The sequence below is a fragment of the Podarcis cretensis genome (genome assembly GCF_951804945.1).
Source record: "Podarcis cretensis genome assembly, chromosome: 1".
In the NCBI taxonomy this organism is placed as follows: domain Eukaryota; kingdom Metazoa; phylum Chordata; class Lepidosauria; order Squamata; family Lacertidae; genus Podarcis; species Podarcis cretensis.
Window position 1 is genome coordinate 81,243,675 of NC_137170.1, and position 13,190 is coordinate 81,256,864.

Genomic DNA, 13,190 nt, shown 5'->3' on the forward strand with positions numbered 1-13,190 from the left:
GAACTGTATATCAGCTGCACTTCATGATCAGAATTATGAGTAGCCCTGAGTGTGTATTTTATGCTACATTTAAAAAGAAAAAAGCAGCACATCTTTTACAGATTAAAAAAGAGAATTCAGCTCTACTAGTATTGTTTTTCAGTTCAGTAACAGAACTTACACACATGGTGTAGCTGTCAGGTTTGGTCTTCTCTTGAGATCTAACATTTTCCCTTTGCATGAAAGCAGGCCTCCTTGGTGTATTTTCCTTGTTTACTCCTTAGGGGGGTTCTTGTTTACTCCTTGAGGCATTTTCTTGTTTATAGTCCACAGCAGTCTTTGCCAGGATCCAGGATAACCGGCTGGCTTAGTGCCACAGAGCGGCAATCCTCACAGCTGCAGAGCTTTTGAGCAACCTGCCTCCTGGCTCTTTACTGAGCAAACTCTTAGTCGGCTGTTTTGCTGCCAACACACTGGGTGGGTTTGTTGATTTTAAGAGTCCAGGTTTCATTTTCTCCTTGTATGCAGGTGGAAAGGTGGGTGGAGCAATGATAAGCAGGTGGGAGGAACTGGCTGTCCGAGTGCAGGCCTGGAAGATTGTGATTGGGGGTGGAGAATAGAACAAGTCATTTAAGGAGGACATGGAATGAACAACAACAAAAAAAAAGCAGAGGGAGATAGTTAACTGGCAAAGCCAGTCTGTTGGCCAGTCATGTGATTAACATGGCTACGATCAGGGAGTGCACAGCAAGGACACACAAGGAGTCTCAGGATTTGAAGGTGGCTGCCTGAATCTCAAAGAGGGAAGTCCATAAAGGTAATTATTTCCCCTGTGCTTTTCCATTTTGTAGGATGCTGCTTGTGAATAAGCTAAAATGACTGTGAAATTGCTCTCTCTTCTGCCTGTGCCATCTGTGCTCTTGGCTTTCTGCCTTGCCACAAGGAGTGAGCAGGAAAGGACAGCAGCTTTACAAGGTGAGACAAAAAGAAAAAGTTGTCCTGATGTTGGTCTGTGTGTTTTATGAATATATGTAGGCTTGTGGTGCTTAGCAATAAAGGCAATCTGACCCACTGTTTTTTCTTCTCTGTGCCCTTCTTGCTTGACCTGATCAGGCCTCCTGCCTTTGCAGTCACTTGTGCTTCAACCACTAATCTCTCTACTGTGTTTGGATATCTCTTTCTGGAAGCGACACACTTTATTTATGAGACAATATGAGTATTTTGAGAGAAGATTTGAAACTTCTTACATGGCAGGCCTATTTCCATTGTTGTTTCTGTTTGGCACAGTGGCCTTTCCTAGGCCTTGCTTCCCAATTTGAGATTAGTTTTCCATTGTTGTTTTTTGTTCAGTGAGATTTGTGTGCGTGCGTTTGTATTTAACACTTGCTATCTGATCCTAGGGGTGTCCTATGTTTTCCATTTGTTCTTGAGGCCTCATTGAATTCCATTTTCCCATGACACACATTGCCAGGTTCCTGTAGGCTTCACATTAGCTCACTGATGCTTGATATGGCTGGCTTCTGTCCTGTGAGGGCTTTTCAGTAGTCAACATTTGTCTATCCATCATTCTCTTTGCCTTCTGCTTAACATTTGCTGTAGGGGTGCATGGAGCTTTAGGAGAGAATGAAAAGTGCATCCACTGTTCTTCTGACCTATACAATCAGTCTTACTCTGGCCTCTGCCCATGCTGGCCCTGCAGCCCGTGGCAAAGCTACAGGAACTTCTCTGGGAACACAGGATGCTGGCTAGTCAGTTGCATTCTAAGGGGTGGCTTAGTACAGCTACATAGTCATCCTATTGGCTGATCAAATCCTAAGTTTATCTGCTGACCAGCTGTGTGGTGTTTATTTGTTTTCTGTTTTTCATTTGCATTACTGTTGGCTGCCTAGGACATATGCAGAAGGAAGTGGAATACAGTTTTTTAAAAAGAAATTAATTAGTAGTGGCCAACTTGTAGGGATCTTCAAAATATGTGAGTGTGCTACTCTATATTGCATTACAGTACCTGTGCAAACCTGTGTGCGTTAGGTTACCAGTGGCTTTCCCTCTAGTCTTCTAATCTCAGGAGTAGGTGTCATTGCAGTGCTGAAGAGACAGGCAAGAATATACATTTGATTTTGCGTTAGTCGGGCCTATAAATCCTCAGCTTCTAGTCCAGAAGTGCCATAGACTCATTCTGCCTAGCCACTGTGATGTTTGTGCCACAGCTGGATACTATGGGGTTAAATTTAGTATGTGGTGGGGCAATGAAACACTAGGTTAGCCATACATGGAACTGACACATTTATTCCCATAGTTAGTGTTTTCAAATGACCATATAAATAAATAGTCGAACTGTCATTCTAGGAAGTGAGCAGATTTATCTCTGGAGTGTCACAGATATCTGCATACAAGATTTTTACTTCCTTATGATTTATTTTTGATGTGGCTCACAAAATGATCAGGCACTGCACGGTGAAGAAACTCTACTGTGCTCCTTCTAGATTTAACCTGCTATCCCTATGTATTGGTAAAATAACTTTGTTAGTACAGAGATGAAGTACTCTTTCATAACACATCCTACTACAAAGGTAAGGATGCTAACATTTCCATTTCCATCGATTGACAATGGGGACACAACCTGCATCTCTTATTAAGTTGTATGCTTAAGTAGGGTTGTGTTGGTATCCATCTGTCTTGGGAGACAATAGACGAGTGTGCCTTCGGGAGTGAAGTCAAGCTGTTGGAGAGTTACAGTGTCTGCAGTGGCTCCAGAGACACATGCAGGAGAGATATGTTTTCTTGCAGGTGGAGCAGAAGAAGGCATCTGGTTTTGCTGCTAAAGTCACACCATGGTGTTTCTTCTCTGCACTCCTACCAGTGGTCATTCCTCTGGTTACTGACTGACTGTCTCCAGACACTGTGATTGCCTCCAAAGGGTTCCCACATGGTGGGGTTAATGTGGCCAGCCTTCATGTCACATTTGCAGACATCTTTGTAACACAGTCTGCCAACAGACGTAGTTTATTATTATAATTTTTTAATTTATATACTACCCTTCATCCAAAGACAATAGGCCAGTTTACAACATAAAAACACAAAATACACAGCATAATAATAAGAAAAATACCCTCTTCTGTTATTCATTCATTTATCCCATACTTCCAGTGCATTTCCCCATGACTTTCCAAACTGCAGAAAGCCTGATTCTTTTTTAAAGTGGATTTGTTGAGCTAGTGCAGGGGTCTGCAACCCGCGGCTCCGGAGCCGCATGTGGCTCTTTTACACCTTTGCCGCGGCTCCGGGGCTGATACTAGCGAGGGGAGGAGGCGCATTGTGTGCCCCGACACTCCCCACTGTGGCGGGGGCTGTACTGGCTGTGACGTCGCATGGGGGCGGTGCGTGCGTTAGTCATGCACCGTCCCGACGTCACCTTCCCGCCTGCCCGCTAGATTGTACAGTGGTGCCCCGCAAGATGAATGCCTCGCAAGACGAAAAACCCGCTAGACGAAAGGATTTTCCGTTTTGGAGGTGCTTCGCAAGACGAATTTCCCGATGGGCTTGCTTCGCAAGACGAAAATGTCTTGCGAGTTTTTCCGACATTTTTCCCCTCCCCCCCCTTTTCTAAGCCGCTAAGCCGCTTATCCGCTAATAGCGCTAATCCGCTAATGGGCTTGCTTCGCAAGACGAAAAAACCGCTAGACGAAGAGACTCGCGGAACGGATTCTTTTCGTCTTGCGAGGCACCACTGTACGCTGGTCACTGCATTGAAAGCGGGCATGTACGCTGGTCACTGTTTTGAAGGGGAGTGAAGAACACACACACACACAAAGGTAACTTGTTAATTTAACGTTTATTTCTATGAGGAGGAGTAATTCTGAGGAGTCAAACAAAGAAATAATAAAAAAGTGACAAAAAAGTTATTTTTATAATGACGAGTTTTGCGGCTCCCAGTTTTTTTTTCCTTCGGAAACGGGTCCAAGTGGCTCTTTTTGTCTTAAAGGTTGCAGACCCCTGAGCTAGTGCAACAGAGCCTTTCAATCCAATTTAATGGCTCAGACCTAAGTTTCCGATGTGCTCTTGAATCCCACGTGCAAAATACTGACTGTCTGGAGGCACCCTTAGGCAATTTATGCTTGCCTAATTGAAACAGCAACATAAGATGATGTGGGGTGCTACATTTTGATGTTTCTTAGAGGCTTTTTTCTTCTTCTGAAATATGATTTGTATCTTAAATTCCCTCTGAGTATCCATGATGAGTCGTGCAGAAATCTTTGTACATGTTGCCTAAGAGGATAAAAGATATAATATTGCCTTGGTCTTACCTCTTAGAACAATGGCTATTTTAATTTTCTGTCTCATAAAAGGAGTCTCAAAGCTATAAGTTGGTTAGAAATTGAGATAATCCTTATCTTTCTCTGCCCCTCCCAGTTATATGGGTTTGTGTGTGCCTGCTGTGGTCCTGGGAAAAGCGCTGGCAAAGTCAATACAATAACATTCCTGTCTGTAGGGCCAATAAATAAGCCATAATCTTTGAGTTTTACGTAGAGGTGCCTTTTCAGTTATTGCTGTTGCAACAGACCAACCTACTCTGCTTTTATTGATAATGCTTTTGTATAAATTGACCACACCTTGCAAAGAAGCAAACTGGCTAGAAAGTGTGTGTGTCATGGTGGGGGGAGTGAGAGAATGAGCTTGGGAGTTTGCTCAGCCAGTAATAGGTGTCAGTATCTTCAAAGTATGCTGTTTGTTGTGACATTTCTTTGTGTCTTCTCTGTATACTGGGAGAACCCTTGAGTGCCTCCCAGACCATTTACAGACACATTTACACAGTTTTCTTCTCATTTAGTGCTATATTTGTGTTAGCCTTTGCAAAGGGATAGCCATGCTGACATTCACTTATAGAAACAGGACTGGATGTGTACTCCAGTGCAAGCCTGGTTTGGGACAAAATGCCAAATTGTGGTTTGTTTAAAATAAAGAAAGGAGGAAGGAAATGGATTTGTGTGGCTCATACTTATGCTGCCAACCCATGCTTGGGCATTATGTCTGAACCAGTCCTAGGGGTGTGACCACAAATGAAAATTCTTTGAGGCCATTTACACTGCACCTTAGTTTTGCTTTAACCACATTATTTTGTGCAGTTTTGCAGGGAAGCATTTTGCACAGCAGTTACTGGTTTTAAGTTTATTGTGGCAATTACATAATGAAGGAGATAATTGATTCTCCCTTCCAGACTCTTTTTATGATGATGTGAAACCAGTTTACCATCTTGCAGGGATGCACACTTTGTTGTTTGTAAGTTGAAGCCTGCCATATTTGTTAATGAAATAGGTGGTGTTTAGGGTTGGTATAACTGCCCTAAAGCATTTTGCTGCCTGAGAGGGACAGGGTGACTTCCCCACTCCCCTTCCATGTACAGAAGCTGACTCTGGCAACGAGACAGCATTCTTCACCACACCTGAAGGCATCAGCATGCCCAGGACAGGCCATATGGCACATAGAGTTCTGTCTTTCAACACTTCGTTACTCCTTGCCCTAATTGGGTCATTGCCAACACGGATAGATGCTGCTGTGCAGCAACATGTGTTGCATGGGCATGTGCTGAAGTTTCTGGACTGTGTGGCTTATGCTGGTTGCCTCTTTGCAATGCATACTTCTTCAGTCTGGGGCTTTCCTGTACTGTGACGTGTTGAAAGAAAGTGACTAGGTGAGACATATAGCCATACTAGGCCAGCAACAAGCAGGCTTACTGGCACAGGAGGGTAGAAATGGCCAGGAGACTTAGGGGGAACATCCAAGGTGGCGTCGTTACCACCTGAGACAATTGCCTCATTCTGTAATGATAGGGTTGCCCCTGCAAAAAGCGAAGGCTCTCCCTATCATTACAGTATTTGTTTAGTTAGCTACCTGTGGCTTGGATCCTAAGCACAGTTTCTTGGAGGTACATTTCAAAATTGGTAGGATTTGCTTCCAAGTAATAAGATGCATAAAGGTGAGGTGCCAGATTACTACAGTTTTAGCAGATGAGTTTCCTTACCCCTTAAATTAAATATATCTACTACAGTGCAGTAGGGTATTGATTATCTGATTAAGCCCTTTAACTCATCAGAAATGTGAGGAAATAGTCGATAGAGCAGAAGACTCTTTAATCTCAGTGTCATAGATTCAAGCCCCACACTGGGCAAAAAGATTCCTGCATTACAGTGGGTTGGAGTCAGCAAACTTTTTAAGCAGGGGGCCGGTCCACTGTCCCTCAGACCTTGTGGGGAGCCGGACTATATTTTTTTTTTGGGGGGGAGAACGAATTCCTATGCCCCACAAATAATCCAGAGATGCATTTTAAATAAAAGGACACATTCTACTCATGTAAAAACATGCTGATTCCCAGACCGTCCGCGGGCTGGATTTAGAAGGTGATGGGGCCGGATCTGGCCCCCGGGGCTTAGTTTGCCTGCCCTTGGAGTAGATTGTCCTTGTGCTGTCTTCCAACTCTATTGTTCTATTCTCTACTGCTGCCTAAAGTGTACAATACTTTGGACTGATCCCAGGATTTGGGATGGTTGGTGTTGAAGGAGTGCTATATTTAAACATATGAAAGGGATGAAACAATTACATTTTGTTTTGAAATGTAGAATAATGTAGTTAATATTGATTTGTGCAAAATACAAGGAATAGTAAATGCCAAAAAAGAAATGGAAATCTGTGTATTGGCTGAAATAGGCAAAATATAAGAGCAGAGGAATAAATATGGGTTTAAGGGCCCCTACCTGTTAGCTGTGCTGAAGTCTTTTTAAAAAGAGCTTATGTGTGTAGTGGATAGTGGCCATGATCTTTGATATACTTTGGGACCATAATAGCAGTATGAATAATGTAATCTTGCTTCCTGCACATTGTCTGATATACCAAATTGATATCTGAGAATCATTTACAAAATAAAAGGGACAGGTTTTTAATCTCATAGTTGCACACTAGAAGATAGAAGGAACTGCCTTTGTATTTTTAAGTCTAATATCCCAGTCTTGGGATGCAGAACATACAATGCTCTGTTATACATGTATATGCTTGGACAGGTAGTCTCAATTTAAAGGGATACTGTATATGTGCATTTTGAGCACACAGCGTGAAATGGATGCTTTCATGGTGCAGTGAGGACTGGAGTGTACATTTCTCTAGAACAGATCCCTTCTCACAGGCCAAGCATGCCAGGACTAAGGTCTGACTAGTGGTAGTAGTAGTGGCAGTAGTAACAGGATTAAGAATAAAGGGCTGACCTCTCAGCAAAGATTGAGTGAAAGCAGATACCATACAGGCCCCAGCATAAGCTCCTCCTCCTGCTCTGCCCTCTGAATGAAACAGAAGTAAAAAAGAGACTTCAGATAATTTAAACTGGAAACGATAATAATTTTTGAAGAGAGTTGAAATTTCCTTATGTGTATGCTTCTTCTGTTTTGCTGGTCAAACATGTTTGGCAGGTTTTTAGTCAATACAGAAACCTGTTTACCAGAGGTCAAAATGGAATGAGTAGTTGTCTTACTTCCAAACCAATTTTTGCTCTCCAATCCCAGTGAATTCCATCCATTTCCTCTAGACTTCCTGCAAACACAATGAAGATTGTAGGATGTTTGAGTGAAGGGAACACACAAACATTCCTTGCAAAATAATGCAGCATAAGACCATGAGCTGAAGCAGGAAGGAGATACTGTGCAGCAAACTGCAGCCACAAAGTGCCCCTGACACAAATGATTCAATCTCTTTAGCATTTATAAATACATTGTGGAGTCAGAAATCTTAGGTGATCACTCGTAGCTGAGTAAGATCATCTTCCATAAACACGGTTTTAACAATGAGTCCGTAAGTGACTGTCAAGGCCAGTTCTGGATCCACACGACCTTCCACAGTGGGGACATTGGTTCCCGGGCGGGAGTTGATCCCGGTGAGGGTTTGCCAAGCGTGCCTTCCTCTTAGCATGTTTCTCCCTTGCGTTCTGAGTTTGAGTGTCTTCAAAGCCCATGACACCTTTGGTAAAAGCTGTTCTCCAACTGGAGCGCTCGCAGGCCAGTGTTTCCCAGTTGTCAGTGTTTATACTACATTTTTTTAGATTTACCTCAAGACAGTCTTTAAACCTCTTTTGTTGACCAGGAGTCAGAAATATGCTGTATTTGACCAGTACAACAGTGCACTGGCTTGAGTAACTTCTCGGAAAATGTGATATTCTTGTACCAAAAGCACTACCTGTGCAAAAAGCATGAGGGACGATAGTGGAAACGGCCCTGAATTAAGCTGCATGGTAAGTGTATCCTGTTGTGACAAAATCCATTTATAAATCAACATTCAGTATGTGAAATATTTGTGAAAGGACCCTATGAGAATTAGCACCCTCTGAGATAAGTCTTTGGTTGCATCTTAATGCTGGGATCCATACCTGCTGTTTACTCCCTCCCACTATCTGATGGTTGGGTGTGTGCTTAACAGCTCCTGTATGTAAGCAAAAAGAGCAGCATTTCTTTCTTCAGTTTCTTCCTGATCGGGTATGGGAATGTTTGTCTAGCAGACAAAGGCAACATATTATGCATACTTGAAGGGACCCAGCCCAGTCACAGTAGGGTGTTGTTGTTTTATTCATAGTTTATGGATAGAAGGATGAAATAATGAAATGAAATTCTGTGGCAGTACTACTCTGGCAGTTCTTTGTAGAATAATTATGGTCATGATAGAACAGACAAGAGCAATAAAAGATGTGTAGGATTAGGCTACATGTATTCAGATGCTGAGCAGTGGGCTTTACTCCCTTGTAAGGTATAGAACTGCAATCCTGTGTAACTTTTGTGTTAGCAGAAAAAGAAGCCATTCATATAAGAAGCCATTCAGTTTCCACCTGGGAAATTTCATTCACATAACTTTAACAACAGCTGCAACAATGATGATAATGCCGTAATGCTTATTTGGAGTGTTTTCAGGACAAAGCATCACAGTAGTCAGTGGCACTTTAACAACTGTGTTTGCATCTACTAAAGTTATTGCCATTTCTGCCAGAACATCATAGTAGTGAACAATTCATTGTATATATAGGACTGCTGTCCCACCAACAGTGAAAACCTTTGATAATGGAAGTGCTCACTTGAATATGACTTCTCACTTGACGTTCTGCCAGCAGTGGCATTAACTTTAGTAGAGTTGCATATTTAGGTAAGGTAAAGGTTAAGGACCCCTGGATGGTTAGGTCCAGTCAAAGGCAACTTTGGGGTGCGGCACTCATCTTGCTTCAGGCCTAGGGAACTGGCATTTGTCCACAGACAGCTTTCTGGGTCATGAGGCCAGCATGACTAAACCGCTTCTGGCACAATGGGACACCGTGACGAGTGCCATAGCACAGGGAACCGCCATTTACCTTCCTGCCAGCAGTACCTAATTGTCTACTTGCACTAGTATACTTCCGAACTGCTAGGTTGTCAGGAGCTGGAACAGAGCAATGGAAGCTCACTTAATTGAGAACTGCATGAGAAAATTATGTTCTGCTGCTCCAGAGAAGCGGACACGGAGCAATGGATCCAAACTACAAGAAAGAAGATTCCACCTAAACATTAGGAAGAACTTCCTGACAGTAAGAGCTGTTTGACAGTGGAATTTGCTGCCAAGGAGTGTGGTGGAGTCTCCTTCTTTGGAGGTCTTTAAGCAGAGGCTTGACAGCCATATGTCAGGAGTGCTCTGATGGTGTTTCCTGCTTGGCAGGGGGTTGGACTCGATGGCCCTTGTGGTCTCTTCCAACTCTATGATTCTATGATTCTATGTGCTACATCGCTTGGCAAGTAGAGCACAATGTGGAATAAATTCCCATTTAAATTTATCTGCTAACATGAGGGAAACTATGTTAGAACTGGTACATAGATGGTACTTAGGTCATTTAACTGTCATATGTGATGGTCATGTGTGCAAAATTATACTTGGAAGTCAACCCACACCAAAATAGTATTGATCAGTCATAAATGATGACATGATTTATGCTTTGTACTTCTGGACATTTCTGAAAATGATTATTATTCTTACAAAGACTTATTAACTTTTGTTTATAGCAGCTAAACTGGATATGTCTGAGCACTGGAAAAGATACAGAACCTCTATTTCTCAGTGGTATCAAATAAGGTGGAGGTTCACTGTCATGGACAAACAAGTGCATCTATTTCATGTACAGTGGTACCTCGGGATACATACGCTTCAGTTTACAGACTCTGCTAACCCAGAAATAGTGCTTCAGGTTAAGAACTTTGCTTCAGGATAAGAACAGAAATCGGGCTCCGGCAGCGCGGCGGCAGCAGGAGGCCCCATTACCTAAAGTGGTGCTTCAGGTTAAGAACAGTTTCAGGTTAAGAACAGACCTCCAGAACGAATTAAGTACTTAACCCTAGGTACCATTGTTCCAGTTCCAGTTCATATCAAATACTAACAAGTATACAGACATGCAACTTTTTGCTCAGCAAAATGTACTGTGTTGTACAGGTTTTTTTGAAGGTTGATTGCTTTTCCTTTGAACTTGTAGCTCTGAAGCACTTATTATAATTATAGTATCTTTTAAAAAAAAAGTTTCCAGGTGTGCAAATGACCAATGAATACCACCAATGCTTTTTTTTGTACATTAGCAGTATTTGGTTGGCTAGGTTTCCCTCCTGTTCTTTCCTTTTTCTATAGTGCTTGCTTCAGTGCATTGCCTCTCCTAGCATTTTTTGGTGTGGTGTGTGTGTGTTATGAGGAGGGTTGTAGAATGTAATCATTGTGTAAATTTCCTTATTATCAATTTGTTCTCTGTTCATTATAAATAAGGAATAGAGTTCTAGTTAGAATCACATAGTTAGCTGATCTTGTTATCAGGATGATAAATATTTATCTCTCTTCTGTATAGTAAATTCATTGTAAACAGTCTTTCAAGGAGCCATCACATGGTATGCATATTAAAAGTAAATTCAGCAGGGGGGCAGTGTCTATGATCTGGTTGGGCATGAATGACTTGGTTGCTGTTGGAGTTGCGTATTCTGTGCTTGCTGTAGAAATGTAGGTTGGATTATGCATCACAGAAGTAGTTGCAATTTAACTGCTTTGCTTTATTTAGAATTCTTTTCGCTGGCGGTTTCATCTAATTTATCGTGTGTGGACCCAGATCACTTCTATGATCACACTATTTGGACCCAGCAAGAACAGGTTAATCATTTGTTCTGCCCTTTGGATAACCAGAGCCTCCAGCTTCTTCAGTCTACCTCAAATTTTAGCATCCAGTGGAGCAAAAACTGCCATCTGCTTAACTTCACTGCATTAAGCCACCTGCACAGCACACTGCAGAACACAACAACATACCTCACCTTTGAGCACGCAAATGCCAGCGATGCAGGCAACTATACCTGCACGCTCTACTTGAACGATCAGAGAAACAGCTCCTTCACTGTCCGGCTGGTCATGGCAGGTGAGTGAAAGTCTTCTCTTGGGCCCATCCCAGGAGAAGCAGTACTGCTACTGTTTCAAGATGGGCCACTTGTCTGCCTAAGTCTGGATCCTATGTTGCTCATTAGACACAGAGCAGCTGTGAAGTACCTAACTATGTAGGGCATGATTTTGTCCGTTTTCACCTAAACATAAGGTACTGATCATACTCAAATAAGTTATGGCATTAGATAAGCCCTGGGGATGGGAGCCAATTTATCAAGTGCTATGATCCAAATTATGCATTGTCAACCAGAAGTTGGCGGGCTGATGTCTGTGACTGTATGTGTGGCTGTTGCTGAAGAGGGCTTCCTTTTGCCTGGGAGAAAAAGGCAGACACAGCTCTTTCTGAGCCCTCTCTGCATTTTATGTTATATATAAGATGGCATATAAAGGTAAAGGGACCCCTGACTGTTAGGTCCAGTCACGGACGACTCTGGGGTTTCGGCGCTCATCTCGCTTTACTGGCCGATAGAACTGTGTAAACAGATAAACCTGACGAAGGCTTCATTGTGGTGGAGACACAATTTAGGAGAGAGAGAAAAGACTTAATGTTTCTAAAGCTGTGATAACAAGTGATAGTACCTAAAATGTGGTGAGAGGTACCTGAAGCTACCAAGATAAGCTTACTCCATACCCCATTTGCTAGTTGTATTGTCAGAGCTGAAATGGGGAAAGACAGGTTTAAAAAAATATATATGCTGAGATTTAAAAAATAAGCAGACTTCTTGGGACAGATAAGTGTGTTTTTGTCTCTGCTTAATCTTTTATAGTGCACTTAAACTAGGATGGATCACCATTTTGGAGCACTTCATTATGCTATTAGAAACATAAATTAGCTAAAGATGGTCAGAGGGAGGTCATACATCATTTGAGCTGAAATCCTGCACACACACCCTGAGACCTGGAAGTCAGGCTTGCTAGGCACTGTAGGTCTTATTTCTGAGAAGATTTGTATAGGATTGTACTCTTCAATTTTTTTTTATTCATTAAGATAAGGATGGTAGTTGCTGGTTTCTCAGGAAGTTCTCCTGAATTGGCTAAGGACTGGATATGGGCACTAAAAAGAATATTTTTTTGTATTATTCTCCCATTTAAATAAAGGTAAAGATTGGAAATTAGTCCAATACACACAGCAGTACCTACAGAAGGGAGAGCCTTTACATTTTAAAAAATGATGGCCATGATGGCCTAGTTCTCCTTTTCAGAATTTAAGGGAATGCAAGGGAAAGGAAAATTAGGGACAAGTACCAGTGGCATATTCTAGTTTTTAATGCAATGTGACATTTGCACCTTAAACACCCTATTTTCCACAATAGGATTCAGAAAGTTCTTCATTAAAAAAACACATGCTCACATATGCTGAAAATATTTAGCATGGATGAATGAGTTGACAGTATGAAAGATAGAGGGGGAAGAACAGCACTGTGCTGGACTCTGAACAGGCAGTGAGAATAATTAAACTACTGGCACTAGGACTTAAAAAGTTAATAATTAATACCATATCTCATATTCAGCACTTCTGTGATGTGCATACCCCTTTATCCTGGGCATTTCTCTATTATGGGACATGACATGCTTTCCAGATAACCTGAACATTCTGTCTTTCCCACTATAGTCCTTACTGAATTTCTCATTGTTTTCTCAAGTCAAATCAGAACTTCAGAACCAGCCTTGAGAGAGAGGTTATACTCAGCAATTTGTCTAGTTAAGTTTCCTAAACGTGGTGAATGGAGGCTGGAATCATCGGTGAACCCACTGTG

The 13,190-nt window shown here is 42.1% G+C and overlaps 1 protein-coding gene across 5 annotated transcripts in view; it reads left to right on the forward strand.

Annotated features, from left to right (window-relative positions):
- Window positions 1-13,190, forward strand: part of SIGIRR (single Ig and TIR domain containing) — a 37,551-nt gene that overhangs the window by 7,267 nt on the left and 17,094 nt on the right. For 4 of the 5 annotated variants that reach the window (XM_079970245.1, XM_079970243.1, XM_079970242.1 and 1 more), the window contains 2 exons: window positions 831-954; window positions 11,063-11,410. In XM_079970245.1, the coding sequence (XP_079826371.1) occupies window positions 855-954; window positions 11,063-11,410 (448 nt within the window). In that variant the 5' untranslated portion in view covers window positions 831-854. The remainder of the gene's footprint in view (window positions 1-830; window positions 955-11,062; window positions 11,411-13,190) is intronic. The other variant, XM_079970246.1, reaches the window with a different exon arrangement.